The sequence below is a fragment of the Lathyrus oleraceus genome, chromosome 7, assembly GCF_024323335.1.
Source record: "Lathyrus oleraceus cultivar Zhongwan6 chromosome 7, CAAS_Psat_ZW6_1.0, whole genome shotgun sequence".
NCBI lineage: Eukaryota > Viridiplantae > Streptophyta > Magnoliopsida > Fabales > Fabaceae > Lathyrus > Lathyrus oleraceus.
Window position 1 is genome coordinate 459854661 of NC_066585.1, and position 24366 is coordinate 459879026.

Genomic DNA, 24366 nt, shown 5'->3' on the forward strand with positions numbered 1-24366 from the left:
TTTATGATTATGATTATATATATATATATATATATATATATATATATATATATATATATATATATATATATATATATATATATATATATATATATATATATATATATATATATATATATATATATATATATATATATGACCAATATTTAAAGAATATGAGAAAAATACATATTATTGCAATAAGTGATCATTAATCCTTAAAGAAGTACAATGATCTCTAGAAAACCCCCCACTTTATTTTTTTATTACTTAAAAATTAGGTGAAAACCAAAATTGATACAATGAAAAAAAAAGACAAGAATTATATATACTAGTGCTGGACACTCTTCACTTTTTGCACAATATGCAAAATATGGCAAATCATAAATTCATAAATTTACATGGAATTGGATAATTGCTTCTTTAAGAGGGAAAATTGGCAATGGCAATGGCAAAGGCAAATGGTATAAGAAATCCAAAATATACATATATAGTAATCAACATTTGGGAAGATCCTTAGGAGGAGGAGGCAATTTCTGATTAGGGAGCTCTCCATCCTCAACAATCCAAGCCATCCTCAATCCCCAACTAAGGTGCACATCAAAGTGGCAATGCATCAACCAAACACCTGATTCAACCACACGATCTTATAAAAACAACTTATGATATTTTGATTTTATTTTATCTTTCGTCGTAAAAATAACCTATCCATAAACACTTATATGATAAACGATTATTACTAAGCCGATTATTCAAACAAAACATTAGTCAATCACCTGGATTATCAGCAAGGAACCTTATTGCAACCCAACCACCAGAAGGAACAGCAACAGTATTCCTCTCAACAGGATCAACAAGATTGAACTTTATAGGATCACTACTTTCATTAAAATTTCCAAAACCTTGACCAACAACAAAAAAATTAAACCCATGAAGATGCAAAGGATGGCTTTCAGCTCCCAAAATGCTTGTCTCCTGCAACACCACCTGAACTCTAGTGTTATAAGGTATCACCACTGTCTTTGTTCCATTACTAACCATAGTGTTATTCGGAGGAGTTCCGGTATAATTAAACGGCCGAAGAGGAACGCCCGGAAAATCGGTCGTATAGCTACTACCGTTATTAGCTTCTCCGGAGAAATAATGTTGTTGAAGAAGTGCTATAGAAGGTAAAGCAAATGACTCATTGTTCATTGAAGCTGCAAATTTCGAACTATTATTTGGTCCTTGACATGTTTGGTTTTTCGGGCAAGGACTAGTTCCAAGTCCCACGGTAAAGAAAAAGTTCTTGTCAATAGTTTTAGGCACATTTGCAGGGTATTTAGGACTATTCAAGCTAAGAAATTTGTTACTGAAATTAGCAACAAAATTAGTATCATTGATGGATGGAAGTGAAGGTTTTATAATCGAAGATTAGTGATAATTGTTTGATTATTATATGGTTTAGTGTATTCTAAAATTCCAGCTACCGTGGAATTGTCGAAAGTGCCCGTGCCGGTGAAATATGGTCTAGCTAGCATGAAAAAAGTGGAATTTGGATAATTTGGTTTTGTTTTTAACAAAACATTTGTGGTTTGCCCTGGTCCAAGTAGGATGGTGTCGGATTCGAATGGTTTAACGTAAGATGCATCTGCTTCGACGACGATTAAGGTGTGGTTCGCTATGGTGAAAAAGAGTTCATCATTAAGTGCAGCGTTGATTAAACGTAGTAGATATGTTTTTCCTGGTTTCACCTTCAATTTGTATGTATCTGTTCATCATATAAGATGTATAGTTCTTATAAGTCAAAACTTGCACAAAAAATCAAATCAATTAGACCAGATACATTAATTATTCAATAAATCTAAAAAAATAAATTTTCTGTTATAAATATGATTAGAGGGAGTACTTATCAAATTTTTGAGTCTGAACAGAATAATTTTGATATTTCGAATGTGACGCGCGAGATACGGAGAAAAACAAGTTGAAAAAAAATCATGCACAGACATAGAAACATGTAGACACACAAGTTGCATGTGTACCTTTGGAGCAATTATAAAGAGGTCCAGGAAGGCCATTAATGGTGTATGCATCAGAAACATTTGGGCCACCCCCTGTCTGAAGAGCTTGTGCAATAACAGCTTCAGGATCTGCATTCCACCACTCACCTATATATATGTATTTGACAAAGATTTATAGTAAGAATTATCAATATACTATAACATGTTAAATGAAAAATTTAAAAGAGTATGGAATAGTATTATTGATGAATAATTGTGGATGTACCAAAGAGGATGGGGACTTCCTTGTAGGGTTTTTGAAAAGGATAAGATTGGTTGTGGGATGGAAGAAGAATGAGAGGTCCATAGAGAGTAGCTCTTAACCATGAGAAATGAGCATGCCAGAAAAGAGTTCCTCTTTGTCCAACAATGGTGAAATTGTACACATAACTCTGACCTGTTTTAATGGGGCATTGAGTTATGTATGATGGACCATCCGACCAACCACTACCAAGCTGTCTCACTCCATGCCTGTTTTTGTTATTGTCACACACCATTATTTTGTCAACATTTATATAATTATTCATTTCATGTCATGCTTCTAAACTTATACTTTTCATCACGATATCGTCAGATATATCTCTATCTCTCTCTCTCTCTCTCTGTGTATTAGCCTGCATGGTAATCTAGACAGTAGATGATTCAATTTGATTAAAGAGAATCTGAGTCATCTACTGTCTGGTGTACCATGCAATCGACTATTTAATTGTAAAATCACGTGTTGAAAAAAATTAAGTTCTTACCAATGCAAAGTGATATTGTTTGGAACATGATTAACAACCTTAACCAATAATCTATCCCCTTCTCTTACAACAATTCGAGGACCCGGAAACTTTCCATTCACAGTAACTATGCTTTTCGTGTGACACAGCCTCGTAACGTTTGCGAGTTTTATCTGCACAAATAATTAAAACAATGATATACATATACTAAATATATAAAGAAATTTCGTGCACTATGTCAAAAATGAATTCTCTAAATTTGTAATATTTATGAATCACGCAATCAGTACATCAGTACATTGATGGGCTGAATGTGTGAATTTGATACTGATAAAAAAAAATCATGATCTATATATGTTATACTCTAGGATGTTTTTTTTAAGCTAATTTTGTTGGGAAGATTTAAGAGGAATTATTATATATACGTCGAATTTGTAGTGTCTTGTAACGCTTGCACTATTTGAAGTAGCAAGAACAGGTTCGGGCAAAGTCCAGAAGAAACTGGTGGCAAAAAGAAAGGCACCAAAAAGGGCTTGTGATGAAGGAACAGTGAGAATCATTTTGATGTGCAAGTAGGTTTTTATACTTATGGAATTAGTCACAATGAGCTGCATGAGGAAACTTGGTTATTTATATACAAGAACATGGTACAAATGAAAATGTTTGGTGGTATGTCTGTTTCATTGGAAGTAGGATACAAGAGTATTGATTTTTACCAACTTTGTAAGGTCCCATTTTCTTTGGAATTGGAGTGCCACTAACGTTAGTTTTTTTACTAGTTGTGTTTCAATTAGATGTCCTAATCTTTACCCTAATTACAAGTTTCTTTTTCTGTTTCAAATAACATATTTCTTAAAAATTGAGTATTGAGTTCTCCGACACAACTAAATAACACGGGCTCTAAAATATTAAAATATGTAAATGTTTGCTAAATATGACATTGAATATTTTATAACTGATTGAACAATTAAGATTTTAAGAATAAGATGATGAAGAAGAATAGAGAAAAGAGAGAATTGAATTATCAAAACGGAATTCATATTGAGTGAAGTTGTTATTATTTACATCATATTATGTCTTTTATATAGGTACAAAAGCCCAAATCAAAAACTTATAAAGTGCAAAATATAAAGTTACAAATTACACTTCGACATAACAATTACAAGTTGTATTCTACTCTATCCAATACAACCATCTATAAACAACTCAGTTCGACTGAGTCGAACACACCACAGTCGAACTCAGACCTAATGTACTGAATTATCAGCTTCTAACACACCTCCTAATTCATGCTTTTGAGGTTTCTCATCCCGATACTTTTATTTAAGTCATCAAATCTGACTTTTTTCAGAGGCTTAGTGAGCATAATAGCTAGTTGTCATTCTGTCTTTCAATGCTCAAGTTCAAACTTTCCTTTGTTAATTTGATCCCTTAGAAAATGATACATCCTCTCTATGTGCTTACTTCAACCATGACACACTAGATGATTCGTCAGGTTGATAGCTGACTTGTTATCGACAAACAACTTCATTTTTTTAGGTTCCATAATCTTGAGCTCTTCGAGCAACATCTCCATCCATGCTACTTGACATGTTGCATATGATGCAGTCGTGTACTCAGCTTCACAAGATGACAAAGCCATAATGTTTTTCTTTCTCGAACTCCATGAAATTGGCGCACCTTCAATCATGAATATGTCTCCTGTAATACTTTTCTTCTCGTCTTGATCTCCATTAAAATGTGAATCAGCGTAGCTGTAATGCCCCATACTGCTTTCACGATTATCGGTTGACCCTACAAACCAACACGGATGTTTTCAGCATGTTTTATCATCACTCACACGCTTTTCGAGAAACTTCCTACAAGGTCATCCATCCAAATACTACTCCGAGTCAAACAAGCTTAACTATGGAGTTCGTATTTGTTAGGCTATCAAAAAAAGATGTATCTTGTTGGTATAGGTAGTACCAATCAATTCTTATAAGCCTTCCTTCAATCATGCAGTCTCATACCTGCACAACCTTAGGATCCTCTTGTTCCGATGTGAATTCAAGAGACTACTCCCCGCCCTCTTCGGCCTCGAGTGTTACAACCACCACCGCCCTCTTCAGCATCGAGTGCTACATGCCCACAAGCTTTCGCTTTGCTTGTCCTTGAACCACGCCGTATTGGGAGAAGTCTGCTCTAATACCATTTTTAACGCCCTAGATTGCCTTCAGGATTATCGACTGACCTCATAAACTAACATGAGTCTTTTCAGCATGCTTTGTCCCCACTCACACACTTTCGGTGGAACTTCCTAGAAGGTCGTCCATCCAAGTAATACTTCAAGTCAAGCCTCATTAACTATGGAGTTCTTATTTGTTATGCTACTGAAAAGAAGATGCATCTTATTAGTATAAGTAGTACTAATTAATCCTTATAAATCTTCCTTCAACCATGCAATCTCATACAGGTACAGCCTCAGGATCCTCTCATTCTGATGTGAATTCGGGCGACCACTATCCTCCCTCTTCGACCTCGGGTGGTACAACCACCCCTCGCTCTCTTCGGCCTCAGGTGTTACAGTAGCCATATACCTCCACATCCATGTTGGTCTTCTTTTTCCTCAGCATCAACACACCAGGATCAATCATTATAGAGGCTTCTCCGTGAACCTGCTTAACAATCCGACACTTTGACAAATGTATGGTCTGTTATTGCAAAAACACCCAAAAGATCCAATGATTTTTCTGTTCAGTATTGCACTTACAAACTCATCATTTGTTTCCTTTGTCAACTTTGCTTCAGTCTCCATTGGTCCAACATTTTCATTATAGTTACTCATCTTGAACCTCTTCAAGATGTCTTGGGCATACTTCATCTGATGCAGAAACACTCATTCACGTGTGTCTTTAAACTCCACCCCTGAAAGTATGATAAGTTTGATAGGTCGGACATTTTCAACTCCTGCATCAGTTTTGACTTGACTTCTATTATTTATGTTTCGTCTGCACCTGTAATTAGCAAATCATCTGAACACAAGCATATGATAACTCGATTAAGCCTGCTTTCATTATTGACATAGACTTCATGTTCTAAGACTCATTTTGAGAAACCTATTTTGATCGATAAGTTATATATCCTCTTATTCCAAGCCCTTGAGGCTTGCTTCAAACCATAGAGAGTCTTCCTCAATCTGTATACCTTCGACTCCTACCCTTTGATTTTGAATCCTGGTGGTTGACTATAACAACTCTGAGTCACTATTGCATCAACAAATATCAATTTAATTATTCGCAATTCTCAAGGGTATTTTATCCTAAGGCATTGGTGAGAAAACCTTTAATCATTCAACCCTAATCTCTATGTCCATAGAAAATTAGCGGTGAAATTAAGCCTTATTATATCAAGAATCATCTGGTTCATACAGGGTATCCCTAGTCCTAAGTGATATCTACTGCAGAGTAATCTCATGAAAATCTCATTAATGGAAATCAAGCCTAATCGATAATCATACATCAATCTCAATTATTCAGAAAGATAAAGTTTTACACACATCAAAAGATTACCGTAATTATAAAAAATAATATTGTCATTGCAATAGCAAACTCAAAGTCATACCAGATATAAATTAGGGACACCCCATAGCATTGAGGGGTTTAGCTACTCATATTGTTCAAAACAGATTCAAGATAAAAATTAGACATTACAAGTAATTGGATGACGTGGATTTTTAATTGCTTCCGCTCATGAAAATCTTCCGCTCTCTGAATTCCTCGGTCTCTCCAATTCTTGATCGTGTGACAATTCTTCGTGCTATATTCACTCCTGACCAAAAGTCCCATCTTTTCTCATAGAAACTATTCTAAATTAGTGAAAATCCCTTAGCATTGGTTGGAAATCCCCATAACGCTCTTGCTACTCAAGTCTTGATAAAAAACACAAAAACTGAAATAATTTGCGCCTGGGCCAACACGGCCCGTGTTAGCTGATACAGGTGGCCGTGTTACGCCCCTGTTTGTCCACTGCATCTTCTTTTCATCTCAGGTAGGCTGACACAGGTTGTTGTGTCACGCCCATGTCTTGGCTTCTTTTATAGCTTGTTAATGCCCCTCCTGACACGGCATGTGTCAGGTGACACGGGTGGTCGTGTCAGACTTCTTGTAACTTAGCAACTTCCTTCCTCAAACGCCAGATTTCTTGAATTTCTTGCACTGAGTCATTTCGGTCTTCTACTTGGACCTGAAGAGAATCAAAACAAACAACCAAAGCATATAATCCAGAAAACACGAAATAAAACTAAAAAATGATAAAACTCTCAATTAACTTACAAAAATAAAAACTAACTTGAAAGGTAACATAATACGAAAAAAGTATTCCAAAATCCTTGGCTTCTTGTCGAATAAGTCATGAAAATAAAGTAAAAATGGTGACCGGTGACAAATATAGACTTCTTCTTCTAAATTTCCATTTAGAAATGCTAACTTTACATCTAGTTGATGTATCTTCCATCTTTTGTATGTTGCAGTTGACACAACAATTCTGATGATTTCCATCCTTGCCACAGGTGCCTAAACATCGTCAAAATCAATACCATGTTTTTGTAAAAAACCTCTTGCTACCAATATTTCTTTTTTTCCTAGCAATCTTACCATTTGGCCTTAGCTTCAACTTGTAGACCCATTTCACATCAATTGGCTTCTTGATTTCTTTTTCGATTGTCTAAGTTCTTCTTGCATGGATGCTAACCAATTCGAATCATTCATGGTTTAATCCATATTGATTGGTTCTAATTCATCCACCATCGTTACTTCTTATATTAAGTTATCATCTGCATCAAGTGTTTGATCTGCAATTGTCTCATATCCAACTAGCCTTTTCAACTTAGTTCTTGATCTAGTTGATCTCTTAACATTCCGCTCACGTGGTTCTCCAATTCGATTGGTTGTGGCTTTAGTCTATTGTTCTCCATCAAGCACAATTGTGATTTTTTCTTTCTTCTGTCGAATCGACCATTGACTCCAATCCCACATTTTTCTTTCATCGACTAGAACATCTTGACTGGTAATTAGTTTATCATTATTTGGTGAATACAGTGTGTATGCAACAATCGAATGATAACTATGAGTACCATAGCCTGACTTCAATCATCTAGTTTCTTCCTCAATTGTCCAGCTACATGCCCGAAGCACATTGATCCGAAGACTTTAAGATGACTAACATTTGGCTTCTGTCATATCCAAGTCTCATAAGGTGTCTTCTCGACTATCTTCTTTGTTGAACATCTGTTTATAATGTATATTATTGTCAAAGTTGTTTCACCCTAAAATCTCTTTGGTTCTTCTTTAGCTTTTGACATGCTCCTAGTCATGTTCAATATACTTTTATTTCTTCTCTCAGCTATACAATTATGATGAGGTGTATAGGATGAAATGACGTCATGCTATATACCTTTATTTGTACAAAATCTTACAAACTCTCTAGAGGTGTCTTCACCACCACCATCAATTCTCAATTTCTTTAACTTGCATCCACTTTGCTTCTCGACATGCAATTTAAACTTCTTGAATTGTGTGAATACCTCACTTTTCCTTTCGATAAAATATATCCATATATATCTACTGAATTCATCTATGAAGGTTAGTAAATAGTGGTTACCTGCATTCGAACTTACTTCAAAAGGTCCACACACGTCAGAGTGAACAAGCTCCAACTTTTTTCTTGACTTCATATACAAGTCATGTTTGAATGCCTTCCTAGTATGCTTTGATTTTCATAATTCCTCACATAATTGACTTGGTTCTTTCACTTAAGGTAAGACATACATCATCTTCTTCTAGTTGAGCACACCTAGACCTCTGAAGTTTAGGTGTTTGTGTATGTGATGCCATAGCCAGTTCTTGTCTTCGACAATAGTCAAGTCAAGACACTGATGACTAACCATGTTAATCTCAATCTTGAAGGTTTTGTTGTCTTCCAATAGTGCCTTCAGGATCATCCTTCCTTCACCATTATACACCTTCATCAGATTTACTTCAAACTTCATGTTATACCATTTGGCAAGTAACTGACATATGCTTATCAAGTTACTTGTCATTGAAGTTACATACAATACATCAATAATGTTGGCTCTTCGACCGTTCCTTCTCATCAAATCTATGTTTCCTCTTTCCTCTGATGTAACATACATGTCATTTGCAAACTTGATCACTTTCTTGACTGATTCATCCAACTTGGTAAACCAATTTTTATTTTCAGTCATGTCGTTGTTGCATCTTGAATCCATATATCACATGTTGGTTTTCTCATTGTTCGACTGAGTATTTTCCATGAGCATCATATCATTAGAGTCGTTTTTTCTAGCATGTTCATATTACACTTCATCATCATCTTTTGCTCTAGATTCCTTCTTTCTCCTATGATATTTAGTATTATTACCAAATCCATGACTTTCAAGCATGGATTAGAGTGATCCTTTAAATTTTTGCTTGACGTCTCATCACTAGCCAAATTCTTCCTCTGTTTTTCCTTTTCTTTCCCATAATTCTATGTGAATCTCGCTTGCATTTCCTGTTCAGCCACTTTCTCCCTCTATGAGTTCATATGCTTTAGTCTCATCTCATGAGCTTCCAATGAAGCTTGAAATTCTTCCACCTTCATCTCAGCTAGGTTCTTAGACTCTTCGATGGACACGATAGTGTAATCAAAGTTTTGAGTTAGAGATCTCAATACTTTCTCAATCTTCTGTAGATCAGTGATTCATTCACCATTCACTTCCATCTAGTTTGTTAGTGATACTATACGCATAAAGAATTCTGAAATTGACTCATCTTCTTTCGTTTGAGTCATCTCAAATTGATTTCTCAGCGTCCGCAACTTCATCCACTTAAACTTTTCATATCCTCTGTACAAGTTATTTAACTTGTCTCACACTTCTTTTGTTGTTTCTTCTTCAATGATCTTCTCAAACACGTTAGGATCCACGCATTGAAGGATCAAGAACATAGTTTTTCCATCTTTCTTTCTTTCTCCGTTCCTTGTGCGTAGCTTGCTGAAAATCATTCGCATTCTCTTCTAATGCAGGTACTCCATCGTTCACGATTTCAACCACATCTTGAATTTTGAAGATGACCTTCATTTGCGCAACCCATCTCTCGTAGTTCTCCCCTTTGAAAATCGATAGATTCGCTAAAAATTGCGTTAATGTTGTGTTACTGTTTTCCATTTCAAAATCTCTCTTAATCGCAATTGGGCTCGTTGATACGAATTTGTTAGAATTGAAGGAACAATTAGAGTTCAAGAAGAAGATGATGAAGAAGAAGAATAGAGAAAAGAGATAACTGAATTATCAAAACGGAATCTTTATTAAGCAAAGTTGTTATTATTTACATTATACCACACTTTTTATATAAGCAACAAAAGTCTAAGTCCAAAACTTACAAAGTGCAAAATACAAAACTATAAGTTACACTTCTACATAACAAACACAAAATATATTCGAATTTATCAAATACATCCATCTCTAAACAACTCGGTTCGACTGAGTTGAACGCACCACAGTCGAACTCAAACTTAAAGCGCTGAATTATCATCTTCTAACATAACGGAGTAGGTATATAAAATATATAAAATTACTATATACTTTTTTTTAAAGTTTAAATTATTTATCATTGCAATTAAAATCTCGGCTCATTAATCCACATCCGTTATAGTTGAAAAGACATTCAATTACCGAAGTACGAGTTTGTATTCTCCTAGAACACAAAGAAAATGTCAATTTTCAAATCAACTGTTATAAGCTTACTAACCAAGTCATAAACAAAAAAAACACCTTTCAGTTTCAAGTTACATTAATTATTCATATCCTTTTCATGAAAGGCTTCAATTTGTGTGACTGGTTGGTGATGTATATTGTAACTTTCTCTACTTACCGTAAACAAAGTAAGCAAGAAGGAGAAGGACATTTGATCCAACTTTTCTTTTTCCGAGGAAGACAAAGAAAATATTGTGAAAAGTTTGAGAGCTTGGACCTTATCATGCTAATAAGTCAATTATCAAAGTTTGATGGTTCTATCATAGCCTTTATCACTAAGATAGTAAGACTTAGAAAGCTAAAATGAATACTTAACAAAGCAACATTGATAACAATCTAGCAACTATTCTTTAAATTGGACTTATGAAATAATTTTTTTAGGACCCACATAATTTATTTATCAACCTTTATTAGTAGTTAAATGAGGATTTATATGTTACAATGTAGTATACATTGTATAGCAGATCGAGCTCATAGGGAACAATGCTAGTGGAGCAGAAATCACTTGGTTAATGTCTTATGTTTTTCAACTCTTCTCAGAGACAATTTTAAGGATTAACTACATTTTTTTTTGTCACTTTATTGACTCTTATGATGAAATAAATAACCTTCAAAATCATGTTTCGTGGCTTCAAATAAAAATGTTCATAAGCAGAGCTAACAACAATTTACAATGCAAAAAAATTGCGATGACCTTAACAAATGTAGTTCATAAGTGAACTCTAGGGCTTTTTGAAGACCTGGCAATCCGTTTTGTTACCCAATTTGGTGCAAACAATGAGAATTCTTTCTTCATTGCCGACTTGTTTGATGTCCAACATCGTTTAAATGAGTCCATGAAGAGCTACCTAGTTCAATAGCCAACCTCAAAGCGGCGGGGTCAAATGAAGATATATTTGTCATAACCTTGGAGAAGAGTTTGAGTTCACGAACTTTCAGCAAAGTCTCAACTCTGTGTAAAGGATAAGTTTCAAAAATACGTAAAATACAAAGGTATTTATTAACGTATTTTTCAAGCAATCAATAAAAAAAATCTCAATTTATTAATAAACGACGATAAAACGGCTGTATGAGTTTTTTAATAGTGTATTCATTAATTAAATGTAAAAAGTATCAAGAAATCATCAAAATTAGAGAAAAAGCACATTTCAATCAACAAGGCTCGCTTAACCAAGAACGGGGCATCGCTAAGCGAGTAAAGGTGGCAAAAGATTTCTTTAGAGTCATGTAACTTTAAGGCTAAGCAACAAAGCTCGATTAGCGCAGTATCAGACGTGATAAACGAGGTATGGTGATTCAGAAATTTAAAGGCTAAGTTACTTCATGGCAAAGTAAGTGAGAACTCGTTAAGCGAGCTTGGAGGCACACTAAGCAATGATAGGTGGCAAAGACCACTTGTAAGATGAAGAAAGTAGGCGTGTTAAGCGAGCTTTGATCCTCGCTTAGCGAGAATGATAAATAAGCACCCTATAAATAGGGGTTCAGACAGTTCAGTTGAGGAAATTTGGTTTAAACTAAGTAGTTTTCCTAGTAAGAGTGAGAGAAGTCCATTATATACCAAAAACATAACATGAGAGGAAATGAGAGGAAGATTGGGGGTGGAAGCGTTGTCCGAGAAATCGCCAACAGATGCTTTTCAATGTCTTTCTTTTAGGGCTTAATTGTAAAGTTACAATAAGTAATTGTAGCTAATTTCTATTGTGTTGAGGTTAGATGTAGTCGTCTTAATGCTCATGACTTCTTCGTCTTAATGCTTGTTTTGGATTAGCTACCTGATGACTTCTCGACAAGTGTATCGATAGTGTCGAAATAATAAAAATATAGATCGTATCCACGGAAATTGTTATTTAACAAAACTACGATTGCGTGAAATATAAATGTAACTATTGATTTGGGGGGGGTCGAGTTATTTTGCAAAAAGTAAATTTGTTATGAATTCAATACGAGAAAAGCGACTAGATTTTACTGTGAATCCCCTATTTATCCCTTGTTGATGTTTAGTGCATTAGATGAATGATAAAGTCGTTATATTTTTACAGTGAATTAACGCAATCATTATACTCAATCCCTTGGTGTATAGCTCACTAATTTCTACTAGTGACTTTGTTGTGACAAACGCTACACCATAAATGAATACAAAACTATGAGAAATATTGAGTTTCTCGAACAAACACAAGAAACCCTTTAGTTTTACGAAAGAGAAGGAAGAGAGAAGAAGAACAACAAAAATGGGTCAAAACCGTTTTCTATTCACTTTTCCAGTTAGGGAAAAAAGTTACAAGTGAATAACAACAACCAACGCTTAACCCCTCTCTCAACAACCTGAGAGGGACGCCTATTTATAGACTACTAAGCTAACATAAGCATTAAACTAACTTAAGCAGTAAGCTAACTTAGAAAACTGCATGCTTGAATAAACTTTGACTATATCATGCATAATTATGTTGAAACATGAAGTTATCCATGTCGAGACTAGAGTTCGATCCAAAATACCACAAATCTCCACCTTGGAATACCTTATTATGTCCAAGCTAATGGTCAAGTCAAAGCGGCGAACAAGATCGTGATTGGTTTGATAAAAAAAGCACGTATGTCAAAAGCCAAGAAATTAGCATAAGATTTTAAACCAAGTGTTATGGACATGTCGAAACTCTCCCAAAGAATCGACTAACTTCACACCATTTCGACTTGTTTATGGACATGAAGCAGTGCTCCCTTTAGAGATTTATTTACAATCAGTCAGGATCTAAAGACAAGCAAAGATCCCGACAGAGTACTATTGGGGTATAATGTATGACGATTTAAATTATCTAGACGGAGAAAGGTTAGCTGCTTTAAATGTCCTAATGAGACATAAAGAGAGAGTGGCTAAGGCATACAATAAGAAAGTTAAGTCCAAAACGTTCAGCTTGGGCGACTTAGTTTGCAAAGTCATCTTGTCCATGGATAAAAAGGATAGAACTTTGACAAATGATCCCCAAATTGGGAGAGTCCCTTTAAAGTTCTACAAGAATACACAAACATTGCTTACGAAGTCGAAGAATTGACCCCTGAAGGTCGAATCCAGCGAATAAATGGCAAGTATTTAAAACAATATATACCTATTTTCCAGAAGATACATATTGATGCAGAGTAAAAATATAATTTCAGAATTAAGAAGACTAAAAACAAGTAGCCTCAAAAGATTTTCAAAATGCCACGAAGGATATACTTGAAATTACGAGATTCAAACTGTTACTACAGGTGACAAAATACTCTAACAAAAAACATAACAACAGAAGTATACCCCTGGAAGGGAAAAGAAATCTTGAATCTTTCATATTGAAGCTTTGTTGGTTCAGTCGACGGTCAGCCTGAGAAATTAGTGAAGCAAAACCAGCAATCTCAGTGTCAAGAGTGGTTACAGTTTCTAGGTCTTGGATCCCAACTTGGGTCTCTTCATCTATATGCAAATGACTCACCCTCTGGATGACTTTCTTTTCGCCTTTGGCCTCTTGCACCTTTTTCTACAAGGCTTCGATTTCCTTTTTCCAGTCAAGGATCTTAGCATCCAGAGCGGCGACAACTTCATTCTTCCGGCGAAGTTTTTCTTCCAATTGCTCAACGCACTGGTCTGATTCGTTGGCATGGTTCCATGCCATCGACCTTTCATTTGCTTTTGGTGCCATTTTTTGTTTTAGCATCATGTTTCCTTTGGAAATCAGCAATGATATGGTCGACTAAGGTCCCAAAAGTCATGAAGAAATCAACAACTTCACTGGGGACATCAGGAACGTTGAGCTTCTTAGCAGCGTTTTGATGATATAACAGTAGATAAATATTCCTCCAATGCTTCAAAAAGATTAACTCCCCCAATTTAGGCCTTCAGTTGTTTCAGAACTTCATCGATGGTCTCAAGTCCATTGTTTCCTACAAAAACAATCGAGGAGCTTGAACATCTGTCAGTGGAACTACCCTTGCGGCTTAGCACCATCTTCATGTAAGCGTGTGGATTGGTTTTCTTTAGTGCATCCGTTTTCTCCTGGGATAGGATATTTCTTGGTGAGGAGGTTGGTTTTGATGTCGACATTTTCTTAGTTTCTTTTTTGACAATTGGATTAGTCTCCACGCCAGGTTGTTCAACATTGGGCAAAATTTCAGCAGTCTTCAATTGTTGATGAGCATTATGAGTTGGCTTAGGGTTGTCATGAGAAGTTATGTGTTCCGTCTCTTCTTGCTCAAAGGTCTCCCTTGAAGAAGTTTCGTCCATATCGATTTGGTGTCATGCGCCTTCATTGGATATCGAGGAAGCCAACGCAGGTGGTTACGCCTTCTCAGTCAAGTGGTGGCATATGTTATCATCAACTTCTTTAGGTTTGCTGACCTCTTCAAAAAAAATTGCAACAGGAGTATGCTGATTTATGGGTGAGCTATCTTCTTGTGGAGTTATCTGAGTAAAGGCTGACACTGGTTTGGTTGACGCCTTGTCCTGCAAAACTCAAATTCTTAGTATTTAGAAAAGGAGAGAGATATGGAAAAGGGACAAGGAAGAGGAGGCTTACTTTTAAGGTTTCTGCATTTAGGCTTGAGTTTGCGTTCTTAGTAGAAGCCAATTTCCTTGATGTGCCAGTTGTTTTCCCTGAGGGAGTTTTCTTTTCCTTTTTCGATTTGGGAGTGGCAGCCACTCTAGGGCTAGCTGGGATTTTCCTGGCGCCAATAGAGGGGTTCCTTAGTTTCTTCTTTTGTGGGAGAGGCTCGGGAGATGAGTCTTCAACATGAATTAACTTAGGAATTATTTCAGTAGTGTCACCCTCGATGGTTGCATCATCATCCTACACAAAGTAGAAAGAATTCAAATGATGAAAATTACCTAAGTTCAATATGTTGAGTGATTTAAAAGCTTAGAATTATGATGTGAAATTTACCTGAATAGGTTTCGAGGAAGTTCCTTCGATGTTGGGCTGCCTAAGCGTTACTTTAGCACTGACACCATCCTTAGTCCTCTTTTTGTGCTCGACATCTATGTGCAAACGAAATTGATTGTGAGTACAAAGAAAGAGTATGTCAGGATTAGAAAAGATGGAGACGAGATCTTTCTCTTTTCTCACCTTTATGTATGGGGGTTTCGACCCTGACATGCTTTATGTCGACATGAAGTTGGCATTTAAAACTCTATATATCGTGCTTAGTCAGAGTCACTCATTGAATAGGTCGAATGCATTCTTTCTTATGTACCTTTAAAAATTCCCCACAAACGAACCACCGTGGAACCGGAGGGGCCAAAGCCAGAGCCATTTTGCTGGTGGACAAAGGGATAAATTTAGGAGGATGAAATTTTAGAGCGAACGCACACTTGTCCTTTACGTAATCAAGAATGCGTAAGTTGGGAAGCTTCGCAATTTTTTTTTCTTTTAGAGTAACAGTTGCTTCAGGGATCGTTCAACTAAGGTCGTCAGGGTCACACAAAGTTCCAAGGTATTTCCGGAAAGCTTGGATCTCTTTGATATGTCGAGCTTTTCCTTTTTTGAACTTTTGTTGCAGGGAACAAAAGTCATCAGTTAGATATTGGTTTAATGTTGCAGCAATCATGAATTCTTTGGCATGATACGCCTTCCATCAGGTGTCAAATTATGGAGTACAATAGAAGGATGGTTAGAAGGAAAATGGAGTCAGCTTAGGGCGATCACTGGCATGTTGAGTTATCCGTCGAAGGTAGTCATCTTTAGAGTAGTCAATCGTGTAAAGGCATAAGTCACTTTTTTGACTGAAAAAGGATTTGGGTTTGGTTTGACTGATCCTAAACTGGCGAAATACCAAGTTGGGTTGGTAGTCGGGAATCTTCACAACTTCCTTCAAAGTCCCAAGTCAGGTGGAAAGAAATCTAGGATTTAAGAAAGTTGCCCATATTTTCTTCGATTCAGCTTCATGTTTGTCGGTGGCTAGGAACTCACGGGTGAGCCATTTAGGCACATGTGTCCTTTTAGCAAAGGGGGACATCATTGCATTGAAGTGGTAGCGCTTGGCGAACATTAATAAATAAGACACAAAGGCCTCTCGATGTGATTTGTTCTTGTCAGTCGAAGTCATCAGGTTTAACCAATTTCCTTCGATGCTATGTTCCTTAATGGCTTCGTCGGCTTCGTTAGACGGTTTAACATCTAGAGAAAGCTCAAATGTGGCGTTAAGCCAGAGTTGAAGCATCCAAAAAGAACCAGATAGCAGTAAGCCATCTTTAGGCTGAATATTCCTTAAGGTTTCAGTTTCTAATCCTCGGGATTCATAGAGGGATCCAAGGATCAGTTGGCTAAGGCAAACGTCTTTGCCTTTATGTGGTCGGTTGGCTAAATTGATATACCTCTTCTCCACCTTTAAAGACCTATAGTAGAAAATACACATCGACAACTACAATGCAAGAAAGGCGACGTGCTCTTCGTCTGAAACATCGTCGTTGTCAGCGACATGGTAATTCTCAATATATCTGCTAAAACTGGCACGACTACCGTCGAAGTTTATGGTATCTTCGCCACTCTTGTTTGGGTCGAAATTTTCACCAATTGGGCGAAGGCCAGTGATGACTTCCATGTCAAAAAGAGTGAGTGCATGCATCCCACAGGGGAGTTGAAAGGTATTAGTTATGCTTTCCGAGAAGTATAGGGAAGCGACCAAGATGTTTTAGCAGTAGGCGGGACCAGTTCTCGACAACTGGTTTAGGTCGAAAATACCTCTTTCCTTCCATAATTCACTCTTTTTTGCCTCAATCTTGTTCAACCTGAGGATGTAATCCTCGTGTTTCTTGGTAGGGGGAGTTGAACGGAAGACACGCAAAGAAGTGGTCATGTACTCTAAGTTTAAAGGTCCTTTAACACTAACTATGAGTTTGGTCTTATGGTAAGAAAGGAAAAATCCCTAATGTTGGTAAGATCTACAAAAGTTTTTTCAGAGATAGAATAAGGAATTATTACATGGGATTTGTAAATGCGCAATTTCTCCTCATAAGTGGGAGGTTTAGGAACATACTCTTGGTTCTCAATCACAATAACACAGGGGAGCATGTTTGTTATTGGGAAAGAGTCCTTGGTAGCTTTGGTGTTCTTGGATTTGATGCTATTGTTGTGAGCTTAAGATTTCTGAGAGTTTTCTTGAAGAAGACACTTTTAAAATGGAAGTTTTTAAGACAATGAAGGAAAAGAGGAAAAAAGCGAAGGAAGCGATATTTATAATTAAAAAAACATTGTCTAGTCTTTACTTTGACAGATGGAGCGAAGAGGGTTGACACGTGTCACCTCCTGATAGGCGAGATCGAAATGATTTGATTCACGTAGCCACACCACCCTACGAAGGTGAGGCCATGATGAAGAAAGTTATGGGATAATGTAAAACACATGTTTTCAAGGTGACGGTTGATGGAAAGGTTATGATGATTGTGACGTCAGCCCACTAGTTGAATAGTGTCAAAGGTAAAAAAATCTCATACCTTCTAGTCCTTAAAAGAGACCTTTTTGAGAGGCAATTCGTTAGCTAGAATTTTCGACAAGGGCAAAAAAACCTTAGCATTAGGTCAAAGTTAGAGACATGTGGACTTTTGGTGACGTGTACGCAGATTAGAGTCTCAGACGAAAGAAATTAGGACTTAGTATTTTTAAAAATGTTTTGGAAATATTTCGACAATATTATTTTTGACAGTATTGAGTGCGTCGAATACGAGGTTATTTGGGCGCGCAAATGTTTTGTTCAAATGTGAGTAACCACTTTTTCGTTTTATCATAAAGACACATGGAGGAAATGCAGGACGAAATACATGCAAATTTCTTACGTGACAGAAGCTGAAGGAGTAGACGTTAGGAAGTAGTTATTCCATACTAATATAAATATGAATTTTATTTTAAAATTCAATGTGTTCATTTCATTGCAAAATCTTACTTATACTCAAAGTATCATCGCTAAAAGAAAAAAGTTTTCAATGAGAGAATGTATGAACCTTGAAACACCACTTTTTACTTTAATACAAAAAATTTCAATTCAATTTATGTTTTTTGCCCAGTTACTTTTACCCATACGTTAATAGCATTATCTTTTACTCTTGTTTTACTGCAACATTTTTGCTTTGTCACTGTCGAGATTACATCTCTGCACCTTCTTTATAACTTTTTCGACCCAGTCGAAACCATATTTTTTTCAAAGGAAAACTATAAACAGAAATCTTTAGCATTGTATCCTAAGATTTACTAGTCGATCCTTCCAATAACCTCTAATAAGAGAGTAACGATTGTTTATCAATTTTCAGAATAAATTAGATCAATACAGAGAAAGTTTATCAATATTGAATCCCATTTCTTATGATTAAACACTTAAACAATGTGGATTTTACATATCCCATGCCAAGTCCCAACCAATATTTTGTATTCATCTAAAAACTACATATTTATAATAAAAGTAGCTCGGGTGCATTCTTTTCTCTTGCAAGGACACAATTTTTTAGCAAGACCTCCATTTAGTATGAAATGTCTCGTGATAATAGGTTGAAAACGTAAACTTTCCACATAATGAGACAATCTTCACTTTCCACATGATGAGACAAACTTCAACCATGTACATGTTGACCTATCCTACAAAGAAGTGTGTCACATAAAACTCCTCCCTAGCAAAGGGATTGAGGATTGATAAACTCTCCCAATAATAAAACCCTACTTGAATCATTTACACGTCGACCTATCCTGATAAGTAGGCCACATAGAACTCCCCTCCCCCTAAAAAAGGGTAGGTCACATAAAACTACTCCCTATAAAAGGGATTGAGTATTGATTAAAACTCTCCACATAAAAGGCTAGGAACCTCGCTGAACTGGAGAAATCAAAACTAACTCTTAGATCCGATGAAAAAGATGTATAACCCAGAATATTGCGCACTTTACAGCCATATCAGAATAATATTACAAAATATCTGAATCACCTGACTCGCTATCGGTGTTTCCCTGCCTTTCTGACCCCATCCTAAATTTGCACACAGGACATGTTCCTTGTTGCCGAAGCCATGGAACGATGCAATTGGCATGAAACTGGATGGAAAGGAACAAGAAGCAAGTAAGAATTTTAGAGGAATGAGTTGCAACTGTAGTAAAGTGGCAGCAATCATGCTTTGTTTCAAGGAAAACGATATCGGATTTTATTGAGTTAACACAATAAAAATTTGATACTTCCAGAAACAAGTACTAATCTCGATTACTGCTAAATAATTTGTTTATAACAACAACAAAAAATGATGAAAGCAAGAGATAGGCTGCATTAAACCTGATGCAAGCACGGCAAGCTACGCACAAGTTCCCCCCTCGTAACTTGGTCCAAGCATATAGTACATATCAGCTCATCTTCTGAACCTTTGACACTTCTCTCTGCTCCTTTAGAGTCTTCTTTACTCTGATTAAAACATTTGAAAAAGAAATTAAAAACAACTCCATTTCAAACGAAAAAGTAGGAAAACATCACATAGATTGCCAAGAGATGCATTGACACTATTGCTACCAAAAAATGCCTCCATTACTCAAACAACCTAGTGAAACAACATAAACCTAAAGCGAAGATTTAGCTAACCGAGATATTTACCTCAGCTGCCTCTGAAAAAGATGTTAAACCGGTAGAGCCATGTCTGTTAATACAAACAAATTATGTCAATTTATTTATCGTGGCTTAGAATTTATTAACAAAACGCATACACACAAAAGGGAGAAAACAAATCCCGTTAACCATCTAACCTACTATAAGAACCTTAAAAATACACAAAAAAAACGGACCACTGGAAACATTTTTCTCAAGAGCTATTATTAAATACTGCTTCCTAAGCAATGCCATAATAAGGCCGTTTTTCCCCACAAATGATCAACTAGTAAGCTGTGTGGATATAGAATTAAAACTAATTAAGTAGTTAAGAATTGTTAAAAAAGTTTGTCAGTTAGATTTTAGTCTTTAAATAGCTAAGTACTTTTGTAACGAAGCATTATTCTTTTGGTTGATATGTTGTGACTAGAGAATTATCTAGTATGAAAGGAGAGTGCTCTCTGTGCTATAGGTTATCTACTTGTTCGTTCCTATTATTCTATTAGTACCAGAAAGATATTCAATTTTTTTCTCAATTCTGTTATTCAATCTTCATTTTAGTTATAATCATTCTGCTGTTTACTCAATTTTTTCCAGTTTTGGGGAATTCAAATGATCCTTACATAAGATCACCATTCTTTATGCAATGATTATGTTTCTAGTGTACACTATTCAATTTATCTTAAATTTAGGATGGAAATCAGCACCAAATATTTCATGATCAAATTTGAATCACAGTCTGTGGTTTATGTACACTATATTTCATTAAGTCATAAAAATAAAAAAATCATAATAATTCTAAACATTTGGCATAGCCAACCTCAGCAGCTCTCCTGAGGCATGTCTATTTCTGCATGGAGGAAGATTTATATTTTATAAACTTGATGGTTTTCTAAAACAAAATACGAGGACTTTAAAATCACCAAACATTAACAACTATTCAGCAGTAGGTGCCAGCTGAAGAACTGCAAAAAATGGTAAACCGACACACAAAACACTATCTTGCTCCTTGCAAGAAAAGAAAAGAAAAGAAAGAGCAAAGATGCACACAAATACAGCAAGCTTTTCTTTTGATTCATTAGCATTACTTTTTTTAATAGACTGTCACAACTTACTTTGTTGGGCCTGATACTTTATACTTGTGAATAGGCAAGGCATTTATCTCTTCCTCAGTCATTGAAGGAGTACTAGAAGCAGTATCAGAGTCTAAAGCTCTCAAAGTGTCATAATCTGCCACAAAATGAGCAAAAAAATAAAGCACAATAAGCTTTCATCTGTTTTGGCTTCCATTTTAGGCATTGTCAACTTAAAAGAATTTGCCAAAATACTGATAGAAACTGGTACCAAAACAAACATAGAAATATAAAGGAAATAACAGTCTTTTATTGAACAATTATGGTTGCTGTGACTAAAATTTGGATTACAACAGGAAATCTAATTTACAGAATCATAAGAGAGATTAAGATAGACACTTCCTACATAAGAAATTTGAGAATCTTGGTCTATCCCTTCCTAGAATTCGAGAGTTTGGTATCTCCTAATCAATATCCAGTCCAAAAATAAAATGCCTAGTGATTTTCCTTTCATTTCCCTACGTATTCAATAACTGTCTAACAACATAACTGCTTTCCTAATATATAACTGCTTCCTAATAATACAATAGCGGCAGTCTAATAATATAATAACCATACTAATAAGAGGTCTAACAAATACACGTCCAAAAGTGAAACACAGAAGCATAATACCTAGCTCATCAAATTCTCGGTCAAGAAGTGCAAGCTGAAGTCTAAGTCCCTGCAATCGTCCTCTAGTTGCAATTGCAATAGATGGTGGCATTTGAAAATGTAATTCAGCATGGCCAAGCAACCCAGAGGCTGCTGCAGCATGAGCCCTGGCTTGCGCTTGAAGCTGTTGACATGTTGCATACATTCTCAGACTTGTAGCCATCACGAAGACAGCCAGTACTATCCAGAGCTGAAAAAGAAAGAGTCAATCGTTACTTTTGTAACTTCATGAAGAAGAGAGCTAGTATGAAAACTAGTAGCATATATACATTATATTTTAAGTGATTGCTTACCAAAAAATAATGTGACATCTGAGGGGAGTTTAATATCATGAATACCAAAATAACTGCCAAATAAGTAAGAGTAAGTCAAATATCGATTAATATTCTACATATATGAAGCAGAAAAGCATAGGGTCTTGTTTGGATAAGCTACTTCTATGACTAAAAATAAGATAAAGTCAAATTGTTTCAATATAAGCTATAAGTTGTTTTCACAAGCTATATGATGGAACCTCACAAAAATTAAAATAATCGCACAGAAAATAGATAAATGAGATATTGTTTATTGAAAAAATTTGAGAAAAAGAGTAGTTACAGTGAATAGGAAACCAGAGCAATGCTCCTACCAGAGAAAATATTCTCCTAACTCATTCGTAACAATAAACATGTGCACCCATTCTACAATACCCTTCACCCTATATCCCTCTCTGCTAACAGAATTTCCAAGATTTCAACGACATTCCCAGCCATTTCACTAACTAACCGATTCTTCTCTTTTTTAGCCTTCCAGACACATCCACTCTCCACACCTCGTGTTTGGGCCTCTCACTAGCATTAGGCCAAATAGTCCTATCATTATCCTAGAAAATTTATGAAAATAAGTTGAAAACACCTTATGGACATATCAACCGTTGAATTCCATAAACTCTCTCAAACAATCTTATAACTCAAATAAGTCAATACAAATAGACTTTACATACATAAGATAACAGCTCACCCGTAATCAGAAAAGCTAGAGAATTGCTATGAGCCAACCGAGATCGATGAACTCGCTGAGATAAAATAGAGTAGCATAAGAATTACAACACAATTTAATCATGTACAATCCGAGCCACATGAGAAAAAGCAAGCACATTGCACAAAGATAACACCAACACATAAAAACAACAATGAGTAATCATACCATAGAGGTTCTTTCAGGAACATATTCTGAAAACCCGCTTTCAATATCTCCCCTACTCCCTCGAAAAGCAAAACTCATGACTGCAAAGAAACACTTTCAACCGACAAACGACGACGACAACAACAACACAATCTGCAAGAATTATTCCTTTAATTATTTACACGAAGATGAACTTATCAAGAGAAATAATGCAATTAACACACAGAATCCCAAATTATTGAACTAATTATGAAAAATCAATAAGCACTCATCCATTCAAGGAACAAACAAAGCAAATAAACAGAATTCAAACATGCATTTATGTGAATAGTTAACGGCATAAGCTACAGTACGAAAACGACGACAATAAAGCTAAGAAAACGACGGTTTCACTAGGGAGTAGAAAATACTTACACGAAAAATGGGTTGTAGACTTGAAGTGTACTGAAGGTGTTGGTTTGGTAGTTTCTACGTCGTTCGTGTGATGTAATGCGGTGGGGTATATAGTGACGGAATGGGAATACTATTTGTAAATAAATATTTTAAATAATAATAATATTCTTAATTCATAAATTTTATTGGCCTATATTATAAAAAGAGTTTAATTTTAAATATTATTATTATCGGTATTAAGAATATTACGTATGTATTATAACTATTCATATGTGTTATTTTAAATATAATTAAAATAAAAAATAAAAGTTATTTAAGATACTATAGTTGAAATTATTAAAAAGTGTAAAATACTTTTTCAGCGTCCATACATAAAGGCGCTTGTTTTTGAAATTTTAAAACTAATATAGGAATAAATTTACAAAATTTTAATTTAGAGTCTAATTTGTAAATATTGAAAATAAATAAATAAAAAGATTGAAATAAGATAAGCTATGAATTTTAACATGCAAATCCAAAACTCCAATGAGTGTATGAATAAACTTTTCAAATAAATTAACAAAAAAAAATGCTTCTTCTACTATTTTTATTATATGTCATTTTGACTATTTTAGGAGTGCTAAGAAATTTAATAATTATTATATGTGTCGCAGCCTGAAAAATACAGAGTGCGAAAAAAACAACCGGCGAGAAAGAAATGACAGAAGAGTCGCCACCGTGCGTTATTTATCCCAAAGGAGGGAAAGGAAACGCTCGAAGTAAACCTGAAGAGAAGGAAAGGAAAAGACAAGGTCTCGCAACCAAATCTTGGGTTCGGGAGTCGATTATGCGAAGGGGAGGTATTAGCACCCCTACGCATCCGTAGTACTCTACGGGATCCACTCTTGTTGTTCTTGTCTAAAGGGTGTGTGTTTATCTAAT

General features: G+C 35.6%; 1 protein-coding gene and 1 pseudogene across 9 annotated transcripts; both read right to left on the reverse strand.

Moving 5' to 3' along the window:
• Positions 1 to 216: 216 nt before the first annotated feature.
• On the reverse strand, positions 217 to 3352 carry LOC127106689 (laccase-2-like; annotated as a pseudogene).
• A 15472-nt stretch (positions 3353 to 18824) lies between these two features.
• LOC127106651 (E3 ubiquitin-protein ligase SDIR1) lies at positions 18825 to 23573 on the reverse strand. 9 transcript variants are annotated; one of them, XM_051043952.1, is made up of 9 exons: positions 23074 to 23359; positions 22888 to 22942; positions 22182 to 22234; positions 21850 to 22078; positions 21220 to 21334; positions 20114 to 20156; positions 19802 to 19927; positions 19464 to 19569; positions 18825 to 19115 (listed from the first exon to the last, which is right to left on the reverse strand). In XM_051043952.1, the coding sequence occupies exons 1-9, from the start codon at positions 23149 to 23151 to the stop codon at positions 19096 to 19098; spliced, it is 825 nt and encodes a 274-aa protein (XP_050899909.1). In that variant the 5' UTR covers positions 23152 to 23359; the 3' UTR covers positions 18825 to 19095. The 9 variants fall into 9 exon arrangements, with proteins under 9 accessions (XP_050899909.1, XP_050899914.1, XP_050899916.1 ...); XM_051043957.1 differs by having other exon boundaries at positions 18825 to 19355; XM_051043959.1 differs by having other exon boundaries at positions 18825 to 19120; positions 23074 to 23358.
• Between the last annotated feature and the right edge of the window lie 793 nt (positions 23574 to 24366).